At 41.7% G+C, this 26,752-nt stretch overlaps 1 protein-coding gene across 8 annotated transcripts in view; it reads right to left on the minus strand.

The window, feature by feature from the left end:
- BMAL1 (basic helix-loop-helix ARNT like 1) overlaps positions 1-26,752 on the minus strand; it is a 50,815-nt gene that overhangs the window by 18,717 nt on the left and 5,346 nt on the right. For 4 of the 8 annotated variants that reach the window (XM_058027169.1, XM_058027163.1, XM_058027165.1 and 1 more), the window contains exons 2-7: positions 7,328-7,451; positions 6,510-6,657; positions 3,719-3,739; positions 2,795-2,833; positions 2,406-2,447; positions 802-959 (exon numbers count right to left, since the gene is read on the minus strand). In XM_058027169.1, coding sequence (XP_057883152.1) covers positions 802-959; positions 2,406-2,447; positions 2,795-2,833; positions 3,719-3,739; positions 6,510-6,649 — 400 coding nt within the window. In that variant the 5' untranslated portion in view covers positions 6,650-6,657; positions 7,328-7,451. Of the gene's footprint in view, positions 1-801; positions 960-2,405; positions 2,448-2,794; positions 2,834-3,718; positions 3,740-6,509; positions 6,658-7,327; positions 7,452-8,352; positions 8,416-26,752 lie in introns of those variants that run through there. The other 4 variants (XM_058027171.1, XM_058027170.1, XM_058027166.1 and 1 more) reach the window with 3 other exon arrangements.

The raw sequence follows: 26,752 nt of genomic DNA on the forward strand, positions 1-26,752 counted from the left end.
AGAGCTAAAGGTACAAACACAAAACCTTATAAGTCCTGTGGGAACATCATACCTAAAATCTAACCTCTCTATCCAACAACCTGGTACATTGCCTGCTTAGCACTTCACCAGAATCAACTGTGCACTGCCCTTAAACTCTTCGTTCCCTCTCCCCACCTGCCCCAGCTGCCTTGGTGCTGTGGAATCTGGCAGTAGTGAGCAATGGATGGAAAATTATTCTTTTCTCATACACAGGTTCCCCCAGCCATGTCAGGGTATTTACTGGACCATGAACTAGTAAGCTGTGAATGAACACTGAGCATCAGATGCTAAGAGAAGGGAGGAATCCTCCCAAAATGATTTAATATTGTATTTGTGGGGACCCTTGTGGCAGGGAGGAATGATGAATCTGACTCCATGTTCTCAGAAAGCTAATTTATTATTTTGTGATACTATATTATATTAAAGAATACTAAAATTTACTATATTAAGAATATAGAAAGAACTTTCCAGAGCCCCGACACAGCTCAGCACTCATTGGCCAGAGTCAAAACAACTCACAGCAGAATTCAATGAAACAATCACCTGTGGTAAACAATCTCCAAACACATTCCACATGAGCAAAACACAGGAGAAGCAATCAGATAATTATTGTTTTCCTTTTCTCTGAGGCTTCTCGGCTTCCCAGGAGTAAAATCCTGGGCGAAGGGAGAATGCGAATGTGACAAATTAAGTTACTCCTTCTGGGCAAAAAAGGGAGAGGAAAAGCGTGGCTTTGGGGAAATGCCACTTGGAATGGCCCTGCAGCCCCAGGCAACTCACCACGAAGTGTTTTCATGTGCTGGACAGCCATCCTGAGCACGGTGAGCTTGTCCAGCTTGCGGGACATGGCGTTGCACGTGGGCACCAGCGAGGCCAGCTCGTCGATGAAGCTGTTCATCTTATCCCTGCGCCGCTTCTCGATCTGGCTGTGAGCCTCCCTGCACACACACACACACACACACAGCAGGGCAAGTCAGGCACGTGGGGCAACGCCCAAAGCAACCTGCTCAGGGTGAGGGAGCCACCCTTATCTTCATGGAAAGGACAGCAGACACTCTTCAGGTGTCTGATGTACGTGAAACACAAGGGGCAATGCCCAAAGCAACCTCCTCAGAGTGAGTGAGCCACCTTGTTATCCTCATGGAAAGGACAGCAGACACTCTTCAGACATTTGATGTATGTGAAACACAGGGAGCAATGCCCAAAGCAACCTCCTCAGGGTGAGGGAGCCACCCTGTTATCCTCATGGAAAGGACAGCAGACACTCTTGAGGCAGAGTAGAAATTTTCCAAGGTAGAAATTTATTTTGATTTAGGTAGAATGCACATCTTTAAGTATGTAGCTTGCTGTGTAGTCTAGCTGCAAAAAGCCTAGGCTCAGAGAAACTGCTTCAGTGAAAGACGGAGATAAGGTGGGGGAAGACAGAGAGACAGAGACTGATGTGAGAGCAGCTCAACCTGACCTAGGAATTCTTTCTGATGAAGAAGAACTAGTGGCAAATGTCATGCAAAATTCATAAAAATGAATATGTATGAACCTATTGTGAAATTGTTTACATATGTATCTGAGAGGGGGGTAAAAAGGGACCTGAAGTTCCCAGAGGTACACGTGTCTTTTAAGGAGAGCAATCTCCACATGCGTCCAGTGATGTGATAAACATACCGGCTTTACAACTTTCACAAAAGTTGTAGAGTTTTGTTTATCTCTGCAAAACACTTCAGATATTTGATGTACATGAAGCACAAGGAGCAATGGCCAAAGCAACCTCCTCAGGGTGAGGGAGCCACCCTGTTATCCTCATGGAAAGGACAGCAGACACTTTTCAGATATTTAATGTATGTGAAATACAAGGGGCAATGCCCAAAGCAACCTCCTCAGGATGAGGGAGCCACTCTGTTATCCTCACGGAAAGGACAGCAGACACTCTTCAGATGTTTGAGACACTCTTCAGATATTTGTTGTGAATTCTTTGAGTGAAGAACAGTTATAAGCAATGGGAAAGGTTGCAGCACAAGCTTGTGGTTTGCCAGAAAACACACCCAGTGTTGGTCAGGTTTATATTTTCCCATGTTAAGATTCACTGCTAACACTTTCACAACCCACTATGGAGTCTGAAAGAAGAATGATGAAGAATGCAACTTTACCAGAAACATATCTGGCTTCAATTTCAACAGCAATGAGGTGACTAAAACCAAGTTACTCACCAGATTAGTTGTTTCACTCTATGCAAACTTAATGAAAAATGTCAACAGTGCAAAGATATGGAAAAATAAGGGAAGGTCAAAGCTAGAAAAAGATATTTGCAGAAGAAACATGCACAAATAATTCATATATGGCAAAAAGAAAGAGACGATTATTTCAAATATATTTATTTAGAGCATTACCTTGCATTTTTTATCCTGCCTTGTTGGTCTGCATACTCCAATCTGTAGAGAAATGACATCACAAAGTTAAAGTGTTGAAAGCACTCAACCCAACTCTTTTACTGCATCTCACATCCTACTGATCCTCATTAACATCAGTTTTTTTTAGAATTTGAATGTTTACTTAACCTTTCTACAGCAAAGATCAGTATCTGTAACATTGCACCTCAGACTTGGGGGTGTTTTAGCTTGTCTGCTCCATGTTGTTTAAACTAAGGTTGTTTAGATTATTGCTTCATCCCAACAAAGCAATAATTTGGGACCACAGTGACACTGAGAACAGGCATCCACAGTCAGGATCCTGTGTCAGAACTGTGGAACTGAGAGTTCAGTGACTGTATCAACAGTACCTTCCATGTTGGTCATCTTTATCTGTATCCATACCTTCCCTGCAGAAACAGAACAAAGCAACACATCACAAATTCAGCAGGACTGGCAGAACTGTTATCCAACCACCATAAAGTCAGAATCAAGTATTCCTGCCACCTCTAAATCACAAATACAAAAACAGGAGTATAAAAACAACAACCTGGAAGGACTAAGGAAGCTGTGTGGTTTTTGTAACATTAAAACATTTTCTTAAATTAGTTGTATCTCCTTCAGAACTCACTAAATGGCACAGTTTGATGTGTTTGACAGTAAAACATGCTGCAGTTCAAAGACATCTGTTACAAAAATGTTTTTCAGTTAACTACAGGAGGGGGAAAAAACCCAACCTTGTGCAGATGGTCTCAGAATTATGCCTTTATGTCCTATAGCTCAGTTTGCCTTATAGTAGTTGATTTTGGGGTAGAAAATGGTAATAACCTAAATTAACACACCACTGGAGATGCCAAATGCAAGGAGAGAATAAAAGTCTGTGTGAAATAACCAGGCACACTGGAAATTAGTACAACTTTCAGTGTAGGTACATGGTTTGCTTCTGTTTCAACATAAAGGAAAGAAGGAGAGAGGCATGAAGAATAGAAGCAATCCTCCTCATTACATTCAATATTGTAGCCACATGTGTACAGAAGAGGGGAGTATAAAAGTTTTCATAGCTGCACTTGGTAGAAAAAGCTAAATGCTCATGACTACACATCTTTTTTTAGACAAAATAATTAGGAAGAGAATGTTTTGATTTACATAAACTGTGCTCACATGGACATTCCTAGGCCTGCTCATTCTGGTTTAATTTCTACTTGTGAATTTTAGGTCTATGGAAGCAAAAGGAAAGGAAAAAACACTGGGCAGCTTTTTCAAGTGAAACCAATGACTAAAATATTTATACTTACTCAAAAGGAAAGCCATCGAGTCTGAAAAGAAAGAAAAATAAAGTACACCATATATAGAAATTAAGAACAATGTCTTACATTTTCTGCTGAAATTCCCAAGCTAATTCAGATTCTACTTGAAATGAAAAGCACAATGAAAACAGGACAATAGCAGTGAGCACTTTCTAAAGAAACAAGCTCGTTCAAATTAATCTACTTTCTGAAAGAATAATTCTGCTTTGTAAGAAAAGAGAGCATAGTTCATGACACTTAATGTGAAAAACTAATAAAATAACTAACCTAAATTATGTTATGCAAATCATTGACATATTGTTTCATCTTCAGAAAGGAAAGATCTGTGCTTTATGCATGTTGTCCTTGTGGTTAGATAAATGGGATTTCAGAGGACTCTAAGGCCAGAAATAAAACATAAAAATAAAAATAAAGTATCCCAAGTTTCCCAGGTTTTGATTCTTGCCCAGCAGGATAGATGGACAATTTTGCTTTAGTCTAAAGTCCCAAGGTGAACTTTATACAGACTTTATGATATCACAAGGAAATTAAACAGAATTTCTACATGCAAACTAACTGCTGGCATCACTTCAAGACTGTAAAGTGACCTGAAATATCACTGAGCTTTAGCATGATAAGAGGCTATGTTTTATAAAAGCCTTATGAAAAAGTCTTTTCATCTCAGCCAATAACATACCAGTTATTCCTGTTCAACACTGGACACGAGCCCTCTTAAAAACAAACGTGGCAGCCTTTCATTTTAGCGCAGTATTATTCATTTTAGTGCAGTATTATTCACTGCACTCTTATATAAATTATCTTTGTGATTAGTTTTAACATAATATTAATAATAATGCTAAATATTTTCTTCATCTCCCAGTGTGCACACCTGAGCTCTTGTCTTAGCCACTGACTGCTGATGCTCACCATTTACCAGCCCTTGTGACACCACCTTTAGCTCTGGGATATTTGCATGTAAAAACCCCCAGAAAGCCAAATCTACAACAGGCACAAGGTAAGTTATTAATGCAGCAGGGTAGTTTAGTTTCTCATCATGTAATATTTCAATGGACAGCATGAATCCCAAGCAAAATCCACTGTTCATAGTCCTGTGCATGACGCCTTGGACCACAGCATTTGACAGCTGTAAGTTGGGCAGGGATTTTCCTGGAGCAGTTGCAGCAGAAAGAACTGAAAAGCTGTTGTGGAGAGCTGAAATTGCAGCTGATGACTCCTCTTGCTTGTATTCCAGAGGTGATCAAAGAACCACCCTAAACCACTGGTTCTGCCTCCCTTATTCCCTGGCCTCACTGGGACAGGAAGCACCAAACTGGGCACTTGGATACTTGATGTAATAAAATCATTAACAGGTAGCAGAAGTTGAACAGCAGCATTTCTGAACATTTGCCCATACATACACATAAAAGAAGGGGTCAAGGCAGCCCCCCTTAAGTTCTGCTTTCCAAGAGGAATATTTAGTAGCCACCATTTACTTTGTAACACAAAATGAACTATGGTATGACTATGTGACAAGCAGTGGTATGTAGTGTATGACTACAAAATAAGTAAACTTATTTTACTGAGGATTCAAGGAAACAGTTTTCACACATTTTAAAAAATGCACACAAAACCTAAAGGGCAGAATTATATCTTACAAGAACAAGCTGTCTTCTGGAAAAGAGGACTTGAGTAATGCTTCCTACCCAGAGGAATAAAAATGGAGAAATCCTTTCTAGAGAAGAGGAAGTTGGTAGGACTGAGGCTGTTCACTCAATTTTGTAGTAGTCAATTCGACTAGAGGGACACATGTGCTTTTCAGGGAGACTAAAGGCACTTCAGAGAGGTATTTAAATATTTTGTGCCTAAGTTCTAAAAAGAATCTAATTCTTAATTGTGATGCTCAGCATGGATTAAAAATTCTGCTCCTCCTCGTAAAAAGAGCTGCCAATAATCCAAAGGCCCTCAGCAATAAAATCTGTGCTAAGCTACATAAAAATGGACTCTGTGGCTGGATGAATGAATGAATAATGGATGTGGCCACTCACAAGTTCCCCTGCAGCCACACTTTGTGAAGTTACAATGCAGAGGAGGCTTGCACAGGCACTTGCACTAAGTAGGTTGCTCTTGCTGTTCCCATTACAGGTCTGGGGGTTTGGCAAACTCTGCTGTGCCCTTCACTGTTCTACAGCAGAGGTGGTGGGATTTCCTTCTACAGCTCAGAACCACTACAAGATTAAACCAGATGATTAAAAGGAAGACAGCTCTAATACCTCAAACCAGAGACTATTCTGATTCATTTTCAAAGGAGAGACCAAAATAGCTTCATCAGGTAAAGGTTGGCAGCACACTGATAGGAAGTGACTAAATAGGCAAAAAATAGGTGAAAAGAACTATTCCTAGTTTTGCTTCCACTTTTCAATAAATTTATTATCTTCCCCTTCTGTTAGTCAGACATTGTACTTCCTATGTAAATGGTCAATATATAATCAACCTTCACACAGTACATTTCATCAGTACATTCCATTCCCCTACCAGTCAGAAGTTTTTCTCCTCAGCTTCACCCCATCTAATAGCCCTCAATTCTAGCTGCACTGAGATGACAGCTTTATTATTATTATTATTAAATAATGAACTTGGCTCTTAGTGCACAGTAGCTCTCTTCTTTATTAAAACCATTAAAGCAGGTTGTAAAGCACAGGTTACTTCAAAACTGCTATAAATATTTCTATAGTCTTCCCCACTGTATTGTTGTGTTACCACCTCCTTTTAGCAGTGCTAAATCAAGAGAAATCCAACTTACTGATAATCAGTTGAGCTTCCCTTTCTTTTCCTATTACAGTCCATTCCTGAAGTGCTAAGGGAACTGGAGATCAAGTCAGCAGGGTCTGGTGACATGAAGTCACTAATTGTAGAAGATATGTCCATCCTTTGGTCTGCCATTGGACTGTCTAACATTAGGGAAGAAATAAAAAACAACACCCCAACCAAAAGCACTGCATTAATATAAGGAGACACTTTGTATTTTTAACCAAAAAAGTTATCTCAAACTTAGCATTCTTAAAAAACTGCAATAATCAGTTTCTATTTTTCCCTCTTGCTGTAAAAAAACAGGTAATTTCTCCTTTCCCAGTTACTGCTCTATGGAGTATTGCACACAAACCATGACCATTCTCCAAACACATTATGTAGCACAATTGTTTTTCAAGATTTGTCAGAATGATCTTGGCTTACTCTTATGTTGCCTGCCCAGCCAATTGCTTCTTCCTAACAGGAATATTTCTGACAGGGAACACTTGTTTTAATGTGTCTCTGCATTTGAAGATCATATAAGAGCTCACCAACTTTTAAAGCTCCATTTCCACTGAATTCAGAACATTTCCATAGAAATGAACACCTCTGCACAGCAGACTCCACAAATAAAAATATTAGAACCCAATGGTGGTCACAGAAGTCTAATTAAAGGTAGAAATTAATCTAATTGGCTTTTTAATCCTCTAGACTGCAAGTAATTCAAATCTTCACTATTTAATCCACTAGACTGCAAATAATTACACTGTTGGAAGAAACCCTGTGGAAAGATGCTAAATAGCATCAGCTGTGAAAGAGAGGAGGTTTTACCTGAAGGCCTGTCCTGGAAGCCTAAATCCACTTGGGCAAAGATGATGATGCTCAGCCCAAAGCAGCTGATAACCTTAGAACTCTTCCATGCCTCATGTTCTGTTGGTCAAATACTTTCAAAAACCTGAATGGGGAGAAAAACCAGCAAGCTTAAAAAACACCTTAAAAACATCAGTGTAGTCACAGTTTACAAAAGGAATAGATTTTTCCAACTCAGGGATCAAATACACATTTCCTTACAAGGTGCAGAAGCTTTATCCATCCATTCAAAGGGTTAGCTGTTGGGATGTGCCTCTCCTAACATCCTGTCAACATGATCACACTGTAACCAATTCTGCTGAAGCATGTATGTAGACATAAGTTATTAGCCAAAAAAACCTAAAGTTGCTTGTTATCATTTTCTTCAGCTCTGCCAGAACAGCAAATTCAGAATTTCTCAAGCTTAAATTATCTAAATTTCTGCTCCTGGCACTGTAAGATCAGGCAAGTCATTGTCGTGGTACCACCAGCTACTGAAGGGAGGATCACTGTTGCTGAGGGCTCACTGTCCATCCCACCCAACAACTCCTCTCTGGTCCTTTGCCAGATAAATAACCCAACCACTTTTCCATTTCTGACAATGTGTGGACATACTGCTAGAGGCACAGTAAGAGGCCAGCTGGCACCAGAACTGACCAAAGCTAAATCAGTACAAATTGAAGTCAAATTAAATGAAATGCCATTGAATCCATAACCACATTTGTTTTGCAAGGCTCTCATTCAGACCCATAGCTATTTTCCCAGCTGTCTGCTTTGTCTCTCTTAGCCCCAACAGCCCAACAGCTACAGACTCAATGGTGTTGTTGTGGTGGATGAGGTTGCTGCATCTCAATTTACCAGTAAAACCAGTCACTGGCTATTTATCTGTGCTAGGGTCAGACCCAAACCCATTCTCTTGAGTCTCAGTTGATGTGCAGAAATTAGTTATAGCTAAACTCAGGGTGTTTCTGAACACCTCTCTGTGTGAGGGTGCAGGCTGAACTCACACTTCACTGCATTAGGAAACTTCATGGACCACCTATGATGACCTCAGACAGAAGGCTGGGATGAGCTGGAATGAACAAAGAAAAAAGGGGTGGAGGAAAAAGGGTTTGTAAGTTCACCCCAGTTCTCCCTCTTTAAGAATGCCTGCAAATAGTCAGCATTTTAGCTACAGAACCAGAACACTGCACAAGTCACCATGCACTAATGCAAAAACCAAACTGTTGTTCATCTCAAACAAAAATTTCATATCAGTTTTATAGAAAAAAATTTAAATCAAGTATCCATTCAGCTTTGCTATTTTATACCTGTCTATATTTGATAGTTCCATTCAGCTATTTTAAGTGTCTTGACCATTTGAGCAGAAAAAAAATACATAAAGAGCAGAATTCTCAATTTAATTTTCAGCCAGCCCTTTCTCTACCATGTCCCAAATGCTCACCCAGTCCTAACAATCACAGTCCTACATTTTAGCATCACAGGAGTTAAGAACTATGCATGTCTCTTGAAATGAGTTTTAAAGTTAAGAAGATGTCAACTCAATGATCAGAGCAAAAATCAGCATGCCCCACTAAACAGTGAACAGTTCAGAGAAATGTTTTTTCACAAAGCTTTCTTAAAATTCTAGGAAATTGAATATTTTCTGTCTTTTTAGCCTCCACCTGCTGGATGTTCAATGCCTAAAAAAAATTCTCTCTGAGGAGAACCACAAAAGTTACCCATATATTTAAGCAAAGTTCAAATCTTCCATTTCTGATGCCAAACTTGTTGCCAAAGTACTCTAAGGACCTACTTGATAAAAATGCCATGGAGTCTACTTCCTGACTGAATTCTCCTACAGAGGAGAATCAAATGGTATTTTGTCATTGTATCCATGACAGTTTGTCTCCACAGTAGTTTGGGACTCCTTGGGATTCCCCTTCCTTGCATTTCCTCTTCCTCTGATCCCTTGAAACAAGGCTAATGAGACAGCAAAAATAAATCTTACTGTTAGTCCCTTAAAAAAAAAGTGAGATGGCACGTGACCAGCTTAATCACGCAGCAAAGCTGATCACGAGTACACAAACACCTCTGAGCAAATCAAGGTCGCTGCCAAAGTAGGTCAGCTCCATGAGCCAAGCCCCCAGCCAGAGTCAGCACCTCTTTCCACCAGCTCTGGTCCCCCAGGCAAGAGGCAGCCGTGCCCCAGGCACGCAGGGATCTGTTCTGAAAGAAATGCAATTCATAACTTCATCAATCACAAGTGCCTCGGATCTCAGAGCGCACTTTCGCAATGACAGAGGAAAACCGTGGTGTGGTTTCCTGAAGAAGTCATTGAAAAGATACTCACTGTCCCTGTGGGGAATGACTGAACCAAAAACAGCCCCAGAAAGGAAACCATCCACTTCCCTTCACAGCAGCAGTCCATTGCTGCAGTTAAGTGTCACAGCACAAGCTGGTACAAAAAAGAAAAAGAGGTTCTTCATCTTCCCTAGCAGCAGTTTGCTGCTGCTGGAGGCTCTCTCACACTTGCACTCAGTGCTGGGGAGATTTCAGCTCAGTAGCACGAAGGCTCCAAGGATGCCCAGGATGATCTCAAGATGCAGACCAGCATCCATGGGCTCAATGCTGCAAGTAACATCAGAGCCTTTGTGCCCGTGCTCACAGGGGTCTGAGGATGAGGGAAGAGACGAGGATCTGACTCCATGCTTCAGAAGGCTGATTTATTTTTTTATGATATATATTATATTAAAGCTATACTAAAAGAATAGAAGAGAGGATTTCATCAGAAGGCCAGTTAAGAATAGAAAAAGAAGGAATGATAACAAAGGTTTGTGACTGGGTCAGAGAGTCCAAGCCAGCTGACTGTGATTGGCCATTAATTAGAAACAACCACATGAGACCAATCACAGATGCACCTGTTGCATTCCACAGCAGCAGATAACCATTGTTCACATTGTGTTCCTGAGGCCTCTCAGCTTCTCAGGAGAAAAAATCCTAAAGAAAGGACTTTTCATAAAATATCACGACTACAAGCCTTTATTATGGAATACTCCATGGGAATCACAGGAAGATCTCTGAAGTAAAGCAGGGTAGTTCTCTTTGCCCTCAGTACTTGAGGAATACTCAAGTGAGACTATTTCCTACCTTCCTAAGATATTGATACTGTTGGGTTTTAATGGCACCCTAACACCATTTCCAATCACTCTGCACTTCCAGAAAAAGTGGCTTCCTCTCACATGCAGATGCATCTCACCACACTCTGTGGTGCAAAGAAGGGACTTTACCCTGCTGTGTTTGTTGAGGTCACCCTTTCACCACTGAGTCCTCAGCATGCCCCTCTGTTAGAATACTGAACACTGAGAATTTTAAACTTTGTGTGCTGAAAGGCACAGACCCACAAGAGAACACTGCATTTGACCTGAGGCCATGGAGAAGGCTTCCAAAATTGATTGGTAGCACTGGGATTACGGGTGTGTAGTTAGTTAGAAGTGTGTAATATCACAGGGTGAAAAACTTAGAGTTTGGGATTTTAGAATATAGAAATAAATATGAAGCAAGATGGAGGCTTTGGGGTGGAGGCAGGCTGTTCTTCACCTTCTTCCTTCTCCATGGGTTTGGGTGGCATTTTGTATTTGGGCAGAAAAGTCCCCATTGCAGCTCTTTGGGATCAGTTTTTGGGTTAGAAGGGAAAATAATCCAGGTGTCAGTTCTTAATTGGATAATTTAGTCTTAAAAGCCCTTGTACCAAGAGATTGTTGGCCATTTTGTGCCTTCTAATGAAAAGCTGCTGAACTCACAGCAGTGAGACTGTTTCACTGATAAGAAATAATAAACACCTGAGTCCCAACATGAAATGCCATCTCAAGTGCCTTCAGTCCAGACCCAGAGAAACCCATACCCATCGGTTCCTGGCAGCCTGTGATTCACATCTGAGTTTTGGAACTCCTCCTGACATCATGTTTGGAGCCTGACCACCCAGCCAGAGCTGCTCCAGCCTCCTGCAGCCCCTCACCACAGGGGCAGAGGCACAGCCCTCAGATGCCCAAGAGACCCCTTTTCCAACTTCCTAAGCAAAAAGCAGCAGGCTGGAGGGAAGCAGCCCATGAATTTTAGCCAGACACAAAGCTACAAGACAAGTAATTTTGACATGGAAAGGAAAAAGTCTCTAATAAACAGAAGAAAAACTCCACGTGCAGTTTCTCAGTAGATCAATCTGTCCAGGTACACTCCCACACCAAAAGCATCTGCTCATCAGCAGAGTCTGAGACAAGGCAGAACAGGTCACATCATGGCATCCCCTACAGCCTTTCAGGCTCTCTCAGTGCTGATGGAGACACACAACAGTGCATTTTATCTTCCCACAACACTGAGACTCTCAGACCAAGAGGAGTCTTGGTTCCTATTTTATGAGGGAAAGTACCTCAATCTTTACTTCCAGCTACTTTAAGAAAGGACTCCTCATTGCCTCAAAACCAGGAATGAGTGCTAACTAAAATAACTTCCTCTTGAACAGGGGAGCTCCAAACTAGCCCCAGAACACAGAAGTGTCTCAGCAGCCCTCAGTAAATGGGAAGGATCACTTCCCCAGCCTGCTGGCAGCACAACTCCTGACACAATCCAGGAGGCTCTTGGCCCTCTTTGCTGCAAGGGCACCCTGGGAGCCTCATGAACCATCAATATCTTTTCTGCCAAGCTTTTTTCCAGCTATCCAGTCCCTAATCTGTACTGAGACATGGGTTTTTTTCTCTCCAGGTACAGGACTTGGCACTTCTCTTTGTTAACTTGCTAAGGTTCTTTCTAAGATTTTTGGTGACTCTTTTCTCTGGTCTGTAGAGATCCCCCTGCGTGGTAGCACACTCATGTGGTGTCTCAGACACCCCTCCCAGCCTTGCATTTGTCTGCAGCTCTATGTACAAAATTTCAGACAGCATGGAAGAAAAGGAAAACAGGCTGGTTCTGGAAAGAGAACCCAATAGAATTTAAAAACCTCCAAAAATCCTAGCTCATGCTCTTTCCTCAGTGAAGCAGACAAATATGTGTTTCAGGGTGGTGTGGTCACATGGGAAGGCCTTGTGGATAGAAGTATGGATCACCTTCAAAGCAGAAAAGGAAAAATGGATCAAAACCAAAGCCAACCCATGTCACCTCTATGAATCAAACCTGTTTATACCAGCTGTGCTAAGTATTGGTATTGTTCATGAAGTATTTCCCTCCTTAACAGGGGACTGGGATATACCTGTAGTGCCAGAGCTCAAGGTCTAGCTTAAAATTCTACACAACAGCCACTGGAGACACCATCAGAACCAGCATCCTGATTATCCACTGACCCTCACTGGAGATTCCATCAGAGACACCATCAGCATCCTGATTATCCACTGACCCTCACTGGAGATTCCATCAGAACCAGCATCCTGATTATCCAGCTGACCCTCACTGGAGATTCCACCTCCCCTCACATCTCAGCAGTGTCTGCTACCTCTACCTACCCACTGAATCCCAGCTGCAAGAGGGTTCCAACAAAGCTTGCCAGTTTGCAACCATTACTGAAAGCTTGATCTAGTGTAAGCTTCTCTTCAGCCAAGATTTGACTCTTTGAGCTCTTATTCTTTGAAGTGAGCTTATGCTGCCCTCTTTGCATATTTCATTCTGGGCAGCTATCAAAAAGAAACATCACAAGGGAACTAATCAAGCCCTTGTGAAAAGGTGGTGATGCACACTCTTGGAAATCAGCACTAACACACTGCTGCTACCAAAGGAATTTGGCCTGCTTCAATAATCCATCTGCCAGCACAGGCACTCCTCAGGTTCCAAGAAACTGCTTCCACAGAGAGAGCAGAAAGGGACCTGCCTTTCTTGGAAGGGCAGGCTTGAAGGGATTTATGAAACCTCTACACATGAAGCAAACTGTTGCCTCTCTAGAGGCCACTGAACCAAGAAGTACTGTTGCTCACATCAGCAGACACAGGGCAGGGCTGGGAGTGCTGCAGGAATTCCTGAGCTCAGCCCCAGCACTGCAGGGGTCTCCACTGAATTGTGCCCCAGAGCTCTGCACACCCTGGGTGTCACTGGGTGCCTCGTGACATTTCACAGACACACTGAGATCACCACAGATATTCTAGGAGCACATGTTCATATTTCACCTCAAATGCCAGCAGGGATACACTAAGGAGGGTTTCAGCAGAAAAGTGTAGCTGCCACACAACACCTGTAAGCTAACAGCTGATCTCTAACAAAGTAAAACAAGTTACACTGAGAATTACACCCAGGTCTATCTGTCAATGAAAGATCCACTCTCAGTCAGCACACACCTCTGGATGTCTTAGAATTTCAACAGGTCCTGCTGCTCGAAAACATCCAGATTGATTTCACTGGAAAGGGATACAGTCATTATTCCATAAAACAGAATAAAAATCAGTCATCCTAAGAAATCCAGCTTCTAGTAGAAAAAGGACTGAGCCCAATGTCAGAAAGGTTTTAATTATTTCAATCCAAGACACCCAAGCCAACATACTTTAAAACAATGCTTCAAAAATGTTTTTCAGCACAGCACCCCAGAATTTTAATGTTACAAAGTAACATTAAAAATTGGTTCCACTACTGTTAAATGTTGGTAAAGTAAGTTCACAAAAATCTGTGTTAGGATGTGATATTTAATATTTATTTATTCCAGTCTTTCAGAAGATTTTGTGTGTGTGAGAAGAAACAAGGTATTGCATTTTCAAGACTGGGGAGAATGAGAAGATTTAAAATCAAAAGACAACAGAAACTTTAAGTCCTTTGGGCCAGTTATTTCAATCTGCTCATGTGACATCAAAATCAATTGTTCTTTTAGTAATGACAGAGTTAAAAGAAACAGACTGAGGCACAACAAACTAAATCTACCCCCTCAATTACTGCAATTAAGCTTAGCTGAAGTCCTGAGTTTCCAAGCCAGGTCCAGCCTCTAATGTGTGAGGGACCTGCTGTTTCACAAGCACAGGATGAAGCCCTTGCTCACCAACCCTAAGCCAGCCAAGGGATTTGGAGAGGGTGGCAGGCAGAGCAGGGTGTGTGAACGACAGGAAAATCCATCCTACCATGTGGGTAAATCAATTACCCAGCATTAATGGGCTTCAAGGAAAACCTAACCAAAGTTGATTTCTTTAATAGCTTCTGTATTCTTTAATGTACTTCCAGCATGCTTTGATCAGAAACACACACCCAAGCCCACAAAACAGCAAAAATCTTCTCAGCTGAGGAGGCAGTGGTTCTGTGAAGTCTCCCAAGTTGTACACATTACTTCTGAGCTGTCAACAACAGAAGATTCACTGTAGATTTGACTTCAAAGCCAAAAGTTTTAGAAGATTAGAAATTTCTCTGTAAGAGGACTGCACACAACCTGGACTGACATTTCTGGAGCAGGAGCAGCATACAAGATAACAAGTAGGTAAGCTACTTAACTCACTCCCCATGTTACACAAACAGAGGGAATTTACAATCAGTGCCTCTATAACTCACAGCTGGCTCCTTTTTACACTTGCAGTCCAAAAGATGCAGCTTTTTGTTTCAACATTTCATCCAGCTCCTAAATATGAACACCAGTTTACAGCAGACAGATGTTTTAGACACAGGTCTTAAAGACTTTAATTAGCCAAAGAGAAAAAGTAAGTTTCATATTGTTTAAATGCACATCTTCTCATCTAAAGATGATGAATAAAGCCCAGCTGTACACTGTAAGTATTATTATGATGTGATATGATCTGGGCAAATTTAATTTCCTTATTGCAGCTCAGTGAAGCTCGTGGATCCTCACAGCCCAGCAAATATTCTTCCTGTAGTTCATAATGTCAAAAGTTGTCTTTCAGTGGCAGGAAGGCAAAATTCTCGGAAGTTCAAAGAAATGTGTTTTTAAAATGAATCAGCAGCCTAGGCAAACACTTCCTCATTTGTGTCAAAAGTAGAATTTTACCCTGTGATCAGTGACTTGGCACACCATGGAAACCCTTCCAGAGCTTCTTCCTCAAGCTCAGAACTACTGCTTGTACTTCAACAGGATCTCTTGACTGTAACACTTCCAGTGAGCACAAGCTGTAACTAAAGCCATCTTCTCACTGGCACAGCACCATCCTAGTACTCCATCAGTTACTCCAGCTTCCAGCCACCAAGTCCTTCTGGGCTTTTGTCAGGTCCTCATTTCCTTCCCTCCTCTTACTGCAGCACTGTAGGCATCCAAACCAGACAATACATTCAAGCCATGAATAATACTACCCAAGTAATATTTCCTCGCTTGGCTTTTAAAGCTTATGCATTATGGGAAGTTAGTTATTTTTCATTGAATAGATTAAACCACTACTCACTTCTTTCAGCCTCTGAAGTGCATCTATTAAGGTGAAAATCCTAGTTTTCTTTTGAGTTGAACCACGTGGTCCAAATACTTTTTAAGATATTGCACAGAGCTGTTTTCCATTCATATTAGTACTACAACAAACCCAAACACATTTGGCACGTGCCAGACCTTTCATTCAGAGATCTACTGCCAAACTGCAGCTAAATACTTTATATCTTCAGGGAACAAAGCATTGGAACAAGAGGGCAGAAATATCACCAGAAGGAGCAAAGACAGGTGGTTCTATCTATAGCTGATACTTTCATTTCCAGTTTTTGCATATTCCCTCTGGTCCTGCTGGATTTTCCTCTCTGGCTGGAAGAAGCCACCCCTGCTCTCAGCACTCTGCCAGCCTGACAAAGCAAAGCCAACAGGCTGTCACTTCCCCTTCCATCCTAAAGCAAGCCCTGGGAAAAGGAATAAACTCTCACCCTGCCTGGAACCAAGCTGGGGTTTCCTCACCCTGGCTGCCTCTCCACCATTTCCTCTAGCTCACATATCCTCCACAGGTTCATTTTTCCCCACTGGTTTCTTACAAGCTCTTTTTTGCTTCACACAAAATCAGCTGTCAAATCACATCCATGTGAATGCCTACATTTCTTCCTTCAGACTACCTTAGAGACTCAATTTTTGTTTTCCTGCACTACCAGTGCTTTTTGGATAAGAGGGCATCACAGCTTTTCCTTAAGCGTACAAGTCAGAATCTGGTAAAAAAAAAAAATCCAGAGAATGTACAAGGATGGCATAACTACTGTATGCAATAAAGTTTGTGTGGAAACAGAAATTTGCAACCCTAAAATTATTGACAAGTTTCCAGTTTTAAGAAAACTTTTCCCCACACATGCACCTGCAATTGGAGTCCCTCTGTTGGTGGAGCAACAACAAACACTGACATGAATAAGCTCAGCAGCTTCTTTTCCTGAAGTCACACTATCTGCCAGTTAAATCCAAATCAAACAGTGAAACCCTGACACTGCAACAACTTAGCACTTCCTAAACTCTTCTATGGAAAACATGTAATGAAACACACATTAAAAAAAAAAAGATACACATGTCATTTTCAAGTCTTGGTTAACGCTCCCGTGAGGGAAATAGATTTGTAAGTAAACTGGCAAAAAGCTGATGTGGCAAAAAAGCTGATAGGCCAAGAAACACCTATAATGTATTGTAATTAGGAAATAGTTGGCTTCTCATTGTGGTGGTGTGAATTATAATATAGGAAGGGTGAGACAATACACATGAGACTGAAAATGGAATATAAGTTTTCAAAACACCTCTCAGTTTTCCCACCTCTGGGTCAGAAAAGAACACAATCTGACACTGCAGAGGTAACACCACCAGCCATACCTGAAATCCAGGTTTGTGAAGGTAGGATTTGCTGCTAAGGCTGAGAAAGGCAGCCTTTCCTTCCCAAGCCATGACAGATCCCAGTGGGCACTATCCCACACTGTGCCCTTCGCAGAGAGCCACACAAAGCAGCTGGAAGCACAGCCACAGAGAACACTGAGAAGTAGGGCAAGCTCCCAAGGCCCCCCAGGCCAGCACTAATATTGACACAGCACATCAGGAGCAGAATTGCTGCAGCTGACACCTCCCTGTCCAGCCAGAGCTGTGCTCAGGACTGCAGTGGAACAGGGGAAGGGATGGCAGGATAGAGAAACCACAGTGCAGGACATTAAAGGTGAAGATAGATGTCTCATTGCACCATGTACTGAACACTGAAATGAATGCTCTTGGCTTCTACTGCAGCCCTAGCTGCTTTTCATGCTTCCTTCTCTCTCCCTTGGATCAAATGGAATGTCTGTGCAATGGACACATGTTTAAGGTGAGCCCCAAACACCCTACAGCCTGAACATCACTAAAGCCAGCATTTTGAGTGGCTTTGGTTTTGAGGGTTTGTAATTACAGCATTCAAAGTAAGACTTGATGGAGCAAATCAAGTGACAGTTTAGGGAAAAGCCATCAGAATATTGCTTGGAAAAAGTTGTATTTGTCTAGCTCAGGATAAGCACAAATACTGCTGTAAACCTGACAGCAAGTTTCACAGAACAGCTGACAGAACACCTTAGTGCCAAAGGCATGGCTTTAATCCCTTTTTTAGTCTCTTGTCACTCTTCCCCCAGATTTCCCTTCCAGTACTCGAGCAGAGACTTTAATGAAACCCTCAGAGCCTGCATGTCCAGTGTGTTGAATTCATCAGGCTGAACAATAACTTGAGAGAAAGCACAGTGCTCTGGGGGCTCAGAAATCTCCAGTGCCTTGCTGAAAGGGCAGATGTACCCAGAAGCAGCTCAGAGCAAGGGGAGGAGACGTGCCAGAGAAGGGGGAGGGAAGAAATGTCCCATCCACTACAGTAAGCAGTTAAAATATCCCTGTTACAGCCTTCCCGCACTTTCAAGATATTTTCAGCACTCCCACAGGATTTGTTTTCAACAACAAATCCCTCCTTGGTTTGAGCAAGACAAGGTGTGCTTTCCACTGATCCACATCTGCACTGTGACATTTTCTCTGCTCTTTTGTGAATGGCAAGTTATTAATATACAGACACAGTAGAGGAGTATTTCCATGCACTCTGCAGTCACTGCTGCAGTGGGAGTATGAGCTTTATTTTCATGAGAAAGGCCTACAGCAATAGCACAGCCCTGTAGAGAAATGGCTGATACAACATCTTCCTTTTTTGTGCCTCTGTACATTCACATTGATGTTGAGAACCACCACATTTCCAAACCTGTGACATTCAGCAGCCACACATCCAGCTGGATACAAGCCTCAGACTTTGCATTTTCCAGACAGGCTTTTAAATCCATGATTTCTAATTTAAATCAACAGTCAAGTTTGAATACATACTTTTTACATTACAACTGAAATTGAAGAAGTTTTAAAATCGCTGCTGTATTTGGAACAAAGACTCGAGTTCCCAGATCATGACAGCCTTTAGAAAGGCAAAGGAATGATCAGGAAACACCAGCAGTTCACTTCATGGGATCCCTATCGCTATGCAGACATCTCAACCATTGCAAACATTAAAAATAACAGAAATGCAAGTTGGGAAGAATAGTGTGCAATAGACACACACATATAAAGAAACCCAAGAGATAAAAAAATCCTGCCAAGACCAAATATGAGCAACTGAGGAAGAAAACCTGTTCAGAAAAAACCCAACACAAGAAATCACAGCCACCCAACCCCAAAAATGGACTCTTCATACAACTGAAGGCTGCATGCTTGGTTTTTTTTAAAATGATTTCTCATCCTAGACTCAAAGATCCATCCACACAACAACCTCCTTCCCCACCTAATCAAGAAGGGATGCAACACAGAGCAAAGGGACATCTTTGAACAGTTGCAACCAGAAGTTTCTCCACCTCATTGTTTTAATTCCAAAAGAGAACATTCCATGACCCACACAGTCTGATCCCAATGGACCTAGGAAGGATCACTAGACAGTTCACATTCCTCCTCAAAAAAGCTTCAGTAGGTTTAGATGATTTTATTACTGCAAGTAGCAGACTGGTGCCAAATATTAATAATGCAGTCCCTTAGTTACCACTTACAAATGCTTGTAATTATTTACAGCTCCTGAACACAGGATGGCTTGGATATCATCCAACAAATCCCCAGCAATTCAATTTATTAGAAAATGGAAAACTTTCTACTTTCACTCAGCAGAACAATAGAGGCAACGAATTCTGCTTAAGGAACAATGAAATAAACTGGTCCTCTTCTGCTTAGAAAAGTGGCAGGACCAAGATCTACAAACTCCTCAAACGCCATGGGGACACCAAACAGAGCCTGGCTGAAAGGCTCATAACAACACCGCCCTTCACATGAGGTGGAAAGGCTCTGGAAACTCTCTGCCAGGCAAGGGGAGGCCTAGGAGCTCCTGTGGTTTGTGTGGTCTGCACAGAGAGGTAGGAGCAGCTCACGGACAGGGATTCTGCTGAGCGTTACCAGCAGAAGTAAAGGTTACTGTGAAGTCCCTGAGCTGGAAATAACTGCAGCCCTAATCCCCCTCCTTCACCAGGAGCACTCACAGCCCTGCTGGAGACACAACTGTAGAGCAACTGGGTCTTCATGACACACAGGGGTCTCTCTTGCCTTCATCTGCTATCAGTAAAAGAACATTACCTCCAACTCTAAGTTTTCAGAGAAACTTCTATTTACAAGTATGATATACATGGCATGCTGACAGGGAAAGTGTGAAATATACAGCATCCTCAAAAAGCCTTCCAGGTCAGGTGTGCTTTAAGTTAACTCACCTACAATTATCACCCTACCACCACTCAGCACCAGGTGGAACATTTCAACTGAATCAACAGACATCACAAGTTTAGCAAAGCAGTTTGTAAAAGCTTAGCTTATCAGGAAAAACCCCAGCCCAGTCTAATACAGGAAGCCAGGTTTATATGCTCGGTGTCTGCTCTCCTAAATGGAATTTCAAATCCAGTTTTGACAGCTGAAGTCCTCTGCGGCAGCACAGAGCAAGGAACCACATAAAAGTCAGCAGGCACAAAGCACCCAAAACAAACACCAGAAAGGCAGGCCTGAGCCCCACCTTGCCTCACTTCAGTGCCTACACACTGCTCCACTCACCTCAAACCTCTCCTACAGTGCCACAGCTTTCCTATCATTGAGTAAAACTCTTAATTCTCTTTTAAAAAGAGGCCAAAGAGCCACTAAAGCAGGCAAACTGTTACTGATCATAGAATCATTAAGGTTGGAAAAGACCTCCAAGATCATCAAGCAAACCTTTGACCTTTGATTGCACACAGGGAAAAACCCAACCAGACAAAAACGCTTAGAACAGAAAAGAATCACATATTTCAAAGGATCATGGACTAAACAATAGATACAAAGAGTTCTGGCTTTTTTTAAAAGTCCTACTTTTCTGAAATGGTCACTTCAATCTCATGCACTATTGTGCCTTGACTTTAATAGAGCAATACATACACTTTTTGTATGTATGTTTTCTTCAGTCACTCATCTGGTGCTCAACTGAAATGCTTTTTTATCTGTTCAAGCCCCTTCAGCTCTCTGCAAAGGTTCTGTCTCCTCTTCCACATACATTGAATTTATTTGTTATCCCTAAAGGTACAAGCTTAAATTTATATTCTCTAAATTCTGGAGTCACTGACTAAACACAAAATATTTACTCTGAGCAATTAAACTGACAAATGCAAAGGCACTTTCATTACCTTCATGTTAAATCACTCCATCTCTGTTTTCATAAATATGAGTATGAGCTCCTCAGGTTTCTGTCCCACTTCTGTCTCCCTCCAGTATCAATGCTCCAAATTTCACCTTCTAGCAAATCACTGGTATTAATATTCTGTCACTGGTATTGATATTCTTACTCCAAAATAAAAAAACTGTTATATTTTGATCCATTTAAGATTACAGACCAAAAGTGGTGCTTGCTTTGCTGAACAAAACTCATGGGTGTTACATTTCATGCATGCTTTAGAGAATAACAACATGAGAGCTCCCCTGCAGTATTTTTAACCTTTTGACTTGTTTTGCTGCAAGAGTCTCTGCAGTCCCCTTCTCTCTGCTCCAGGTCCTGCTCAGCCTGCTAAAAGCTGTATGTCCTTGCACTTCCTTCTACTCAAACACAGAGCACAGATAAGCAGGCAAGCTTTATCTCAACACTGATACCAGACTCATTCATATCTGTTCCCTTGTACAGTCCTGTGTTCTGCTCTCCTCTGCTGCAACAGGAGGCAACCTCATCTACCCTTTTATGGGACACACCGATATGCTGTAATTCAGGTCAAAGTTTACTTTACAAAGATATCCTGGAAGAATTGATGTGTTGTAAGAGTCCCTTACCTGCCTCCCACCTTTTCTGTTCCAAAGCTTAGTTCTCCTTGCTCCTAACTTCCAACTGTTCTAGCCTGAAAGTCACTAAGTCACCTATCTGCCATTAAACCTCATCTCATTTTCTCCTACCAGATAACATTATCAGCTCATTGACTGAAGGATTAATGCACTGAATTGCTTTTTGCTCCTTTAAATGAGTTTAGTTGTGCCCCTTTGATCTGACACTAAATTTATGTTTGCAAAACAGTTCATTCCTTGAACTCCTTTCAGTTTTCCATTCACACTTTATCAAGTCTGAGAAAGTATTAAAGCCATGACATAATTAACATCCTACATAGATCAGCCTCCCTTTGAGTCCAGCTTGATATCCTTGTTTACCAAGGCACGGATTCTTTTGTGCACCTCTCTAGTGTTGCCCTGGGAACTGCCAGTCAATAAAGCCCTTCCACCCTCAGTCACTTCCTGTTGCAAGTGTGACATACAGAACAGGGCCCAGCTGTAGTTAGAAAGGGCACATGTATTTCTCAAGCAAGCCAAGTGGAAATTGCCAGAATCAACGCTCCTGACTAATCCTTACTCAGCTCACACACAGTAACCATGAATCAGTCAGATAATAGTTTATTTAATACAGGGCTAGGTGGGTTTTTACAGTGCAGCACACACTCCTCTTTGGGAGATTCAGAAGACAGAATTCACACTATTTCATTAGTTGAGAAGTTGAAAATCTAACCTTTTAGTCCTTTCTAACTGCTAGAGCTTTTAACCTCCTGGCTTCAGCACTCAGCTGGGTACTCCCATACAGCACTGGTGCTTACCTAACCCCACACTGAACTGCTCAGATACAAAATAGATCAAACCTAATCTTGTAAAGAAGTAATTTTTTAAAAAGCTACAAGTCTGAGTAATGACATTTGGTGATTCAGAAGTCAAACAGATACCAGCACTGCGCAGTGGAGGGGAGAGATGATGAGCTCACCAGTGAGCATCATTTAACTTCCCTTGTGGGAGCACACAGGTCAACCCTCAAAGGCACATCACAGCTCAAGTAGCCCTACAAAGCCTCCAGGGTAATAGAGGCATTCAAGAAACACTCTGAAATGTATTTATTTTGTTTGTGAGCTGCTGCATTGGATAAATTTGCTTCTTTTGTAGAAGGCTGTTTAATCAGCACCCAGGTGAAATCCATCTCCCACCAACAACAAGTCAAGGAAGAACCTGGATGAATGTGACTCCAGTTAGGATTAAGAAACATTGCTCTGGGTTGGGATGGCACATGGAACAGTCAAATCCAACTGCACTGAGATGATTGATGCCTACAGCCTGAGCAGTGGGAATGTGAACACTGTGAAGATAAAAGCAGAGCACAACACAAGGAGCCACCAGGAACAATGTGAGCAGCCCTTTGAAGGGTGGAAAACAAGGAAAAGCTCACATGTGGAAATGATTGGGATGAGTCCACTTCTGGAAGGATGTGTGGAAAATACAGAACTGCACCGTGAGGGATGATTGAAGAGAAACTCACGGGCTGCTGCCAAACAAAGACTCAGCCAAATTCCGTCACAGGGAGGAGTTACAGGGCTATGCTGGGCTGTATTTGGAGGTGAAAAATCTAACCCTCCACTGCCACACGCAATGAGGTTTGCTAGAAAGGCCAGTCAAAGTTAGCTGTACTCATCCCTAATGTTTCTCCTTTAAGCTAGTGCACCAAGAGTCTTCCAGGTGTCGAAAGGGCAGGGAAGTTTCTTTTTCTGCTTCCTGCAAGTCTTTGAAATCCACTTGGCAGCCACTCCTCCGGGCAAACCTGAGAAGCTGCCCCAGTGTTATTGTGTGACCTGGTTGCCAACACAGCATCACTCCAAAACATCGTCACGGCCACGCAACACACACGCACGAAAGAGCAAACAGAGCTCCCAGAACTGAGACAAAAGGACAGAGCCACACACAGGCAATTCCAAGGGTGAATTCTTGAGTGCCTGCGTCTGTAAATAAAGTCAGAGGCCAGCTGAGACACCACTTACCAGGCTTTCCAAAGTCACCAAACAAAATTCAACAGAAACATAGAAAAATAGGTTCCATTGACAAATAACAGAAAGCAGTACTTTTCCAGGTTCGTCAAGGGACACCATCATTCCAGTGGCTTTGGGGCTACAGGAAAATAGCAAGCCACAGAAATACCCTAAAAGTAGAGGGCGAGTTGGACGAGGGACCAAATATTTGTTTTAAAAAATAAGAAGTATGCACCCAAAATGTGTGCCAAAGAAAGTAGATTACACAAGTGTTACAGCACACCATGAATGAATCCATGGAGGCTTAAGCACTTGCCTGAGCAAATCCTGCTCTAAAAGGCACGTTCATTTGGTCTAAAAAGCAGCGAGACCTCTGCAACACTAATTGAAGCACTTAAAGGAACTTTAAGAATTCTAAAATATGGAATAATGATCATCAATATCCTACACTACCTGGGTCTCTAGTGAGATACCAATAGGGCACTTCTTTCTCACTTTTTTGCTACATGAAGACATTTTTTTTGTTCTGCTTCTTTCCAAGGTGTGCAACTATTTGGTTTTAATAATGTTCATATGCTCTAGGGAAAGAATAACTAGAATCACTTCAAGTAGAAGGCATGAATTATCCTGTTATCTGTTGAGTTAAACTTTGTCTTACATTCCGTTTATATTCCGAATAAAGTTCAAAATTTTTAGTAAATCTCTTTCATAAGGGCACATTACAGTCTTAGAGAGTGTTTCATGCCACTGAACACAAGAACAATTCTCCTGAACAGCTATTTGATAAGAACATCAAGAACAAACTATGGTGCCAATATTTCTCTGAATGGAAGTCTGGGTAGGTTTTAGAAAGCTTTGCTTCTTGAAAAAAGAACATTTAAACCAACTGGCAGCAAGGTGAACGATTCTCAAACTATGCCAAGTTTGAGAATCATTCTTAAACAGCAATTATTTTTATTTTTTTAACACAAACATGTCCCCTCCTCAAAGGCAGCAGAGGTGTGCACAATTAATGGAGTTCAAACCATGTATTGTCTTGGAAAAAAATCATCTTCCCCTCAGTCTCTTTCCTATATTCCACTTCCTCCAGACTTCCTGGCAAGTTTAACTGGAGACATTGCTGGGCCTCTGCCAATTTTACATAAATTATCAGTTTGACAACAACTTGGACACGTAAGTGTTCAGCTCTGGCAAAGTCAGGTGATGGTGGTGAATGAGCTCCTGAGAGATTTGTGTATCTGAAACACTTCTATATTTGTCCATCTGGAAACCCAGAGGCGCATGGGCCAGCAAGGGGAAAGGGAAAAGAGTCAGAGGTCTGCCTGAGTTACTCTTCCTTGTTATAAAAGAGAATTTGTTTAAAATGGCACAATAAGTACTGAACAGCTCCACTGTATAGCTCCAGAGATGAAAGCAAGAAGTTGCTTATTTTTCTGCCTTCTGGGTTTCAGTGCCAAAGCCAGATTTTTTTTTTCATCAAGTTTTTATGTAGATTTATGAAAGAAATGACCCAACAGAGCTTAATCCAAAAATACACATGAAGGTTGCAGTGTAACACATTTAAAACAGCACTCTTCACACTTCCTGCCTCTCCCACCTCTCCCTCAGGAATCCTCACTTTGTGAGCTGTTTCCTAACCCACAAAAGCAGAAATGGTTATGAAGCCACAAGTTGTATGGCATCAGCAATCCCAAATCACTCTTGTGGGCAAATAGTCAGCTTTGAGACCCAGCAGATTGCCCAGGCCTGGATCTTTGCCCCAACATAAATGTCACCACAGAGGATACACAGATGGAAATTGTCAGCTTGGAGCACTGACCATGGCAACCCAGTCCCAATGAGCACCAAAACTGCTGTCCCAACTCATCCAGCTCTCCACAGGTGATGCAAAGGACTCATGTGTCATTATAAACCAAACTTCTGGGCACCAAACCCAGCATTTTGTCCTGTCAAGGTACCAGAGCAGAGCCCTGATGATCCTGCCCTGTTTCCCATATGTTCTTTGAAAACCTGCAAAAATCCATCAGTCAGAGCACAATTCTTGGGAGAAGCACACCCAGAAAGGACAGTCAGAAAAGCTGCACAATGGCATCAGCTGCATCCAATTGTTAAAATTTGCTCTAAAATGGTGAGCTGATAATCCCCACCAGGAATAGGAATGTAGAAACAGTTTCTCCAATAGTTGACTGCAGTAATCTTCTCCTCTGCCGGGCTTTTTCCCCTCATCATCTTATTCTTGATAATGACAAAAGCATTTGAGTAAGACAAATAAAGAGCCACTCCAGCCAGGAAAATAAAGTAGGCATTTGCTATGGAAGAGTCTCATGGTCAAGTCAGATAAATGAGGACAGGAATTACCTCATTCAACAAATAAAGCCAAGTAGAGTAATTGAGATCTCATTATTGCCAGCTGGGATAGCTTAAACAGACTGAACTAGATTTTAAAATGCTCTAATAGAGAAATACCCATCTCTCTTCAGACTGTCTCCTGGCCAGACAAGCTGACCAAGTTACACATGTCTCAGAGGGAGAAAAATGTATTTACATAAAACTCCTAAAATTTCTACCAGAAGTGAAACAGAAAATCCCAACACGAACCCAAACTAGCATGAACTCTTTATCTTTCTACTTAAAACAGGAATATCCAATTGCTGGCCTTGTATTTCTAAAGCACAAATCACTTCTAGTACTTCTAGAATTTGGACCCAAACTGCATAGAAAGCATTTGACAACATTTTGAACAGATTGTTCTATAATTACAGCACATTTCCAGCAATTCTAATGTTTTATGTGACAAGCCCCTCTAAGAAGTCACTGAACCTGACTTGACAGCTTTCTAAAATAAACTACAATATTCAGAGGCTGGTTTGGTCATTGCAGTTAAAATATATTTTAAAATAAGAAAAAAAAAATAAAGAAGAAACTCTATAAAAACAGGAAGAAAACAACACTATTTGTAACAGCAACTTCCAAGCCATAGTAAATTTGGTACAGATTACAAACACAGTAAAATGTTACTCTAGGGCAGCAAATTTGCCTAATATTCTGGGACTTTATCAGATTGATAAGGAAAAAAGCTATTCCAGGTATCAGAGCCTTCTAAGATCACAAACATATGTAAATTTCTGGATTTATGAATTTGGGCCATGGCCTGACTATAACACCAAAATATTCTTAAGTACGTTGAGGGCACAGTGTTGACACTGACATTTTTCCATTAACTCATTGAAT

This window comes from Melospiza georgiana, chromosome 6 (genome assembly GCF_028018845.1).
Source record: "Melospiza georgiana isolate bMelGeo1 chromosome 6, bMelGeo1.pri, whole genome shotgun sequence".
Classification (NCBI taxonomy): Eukaryota; Metazoa; Chordata; class Aves; order Passeriformes; family Passerellidae; genus Melospiza; species Melospiza georgiana.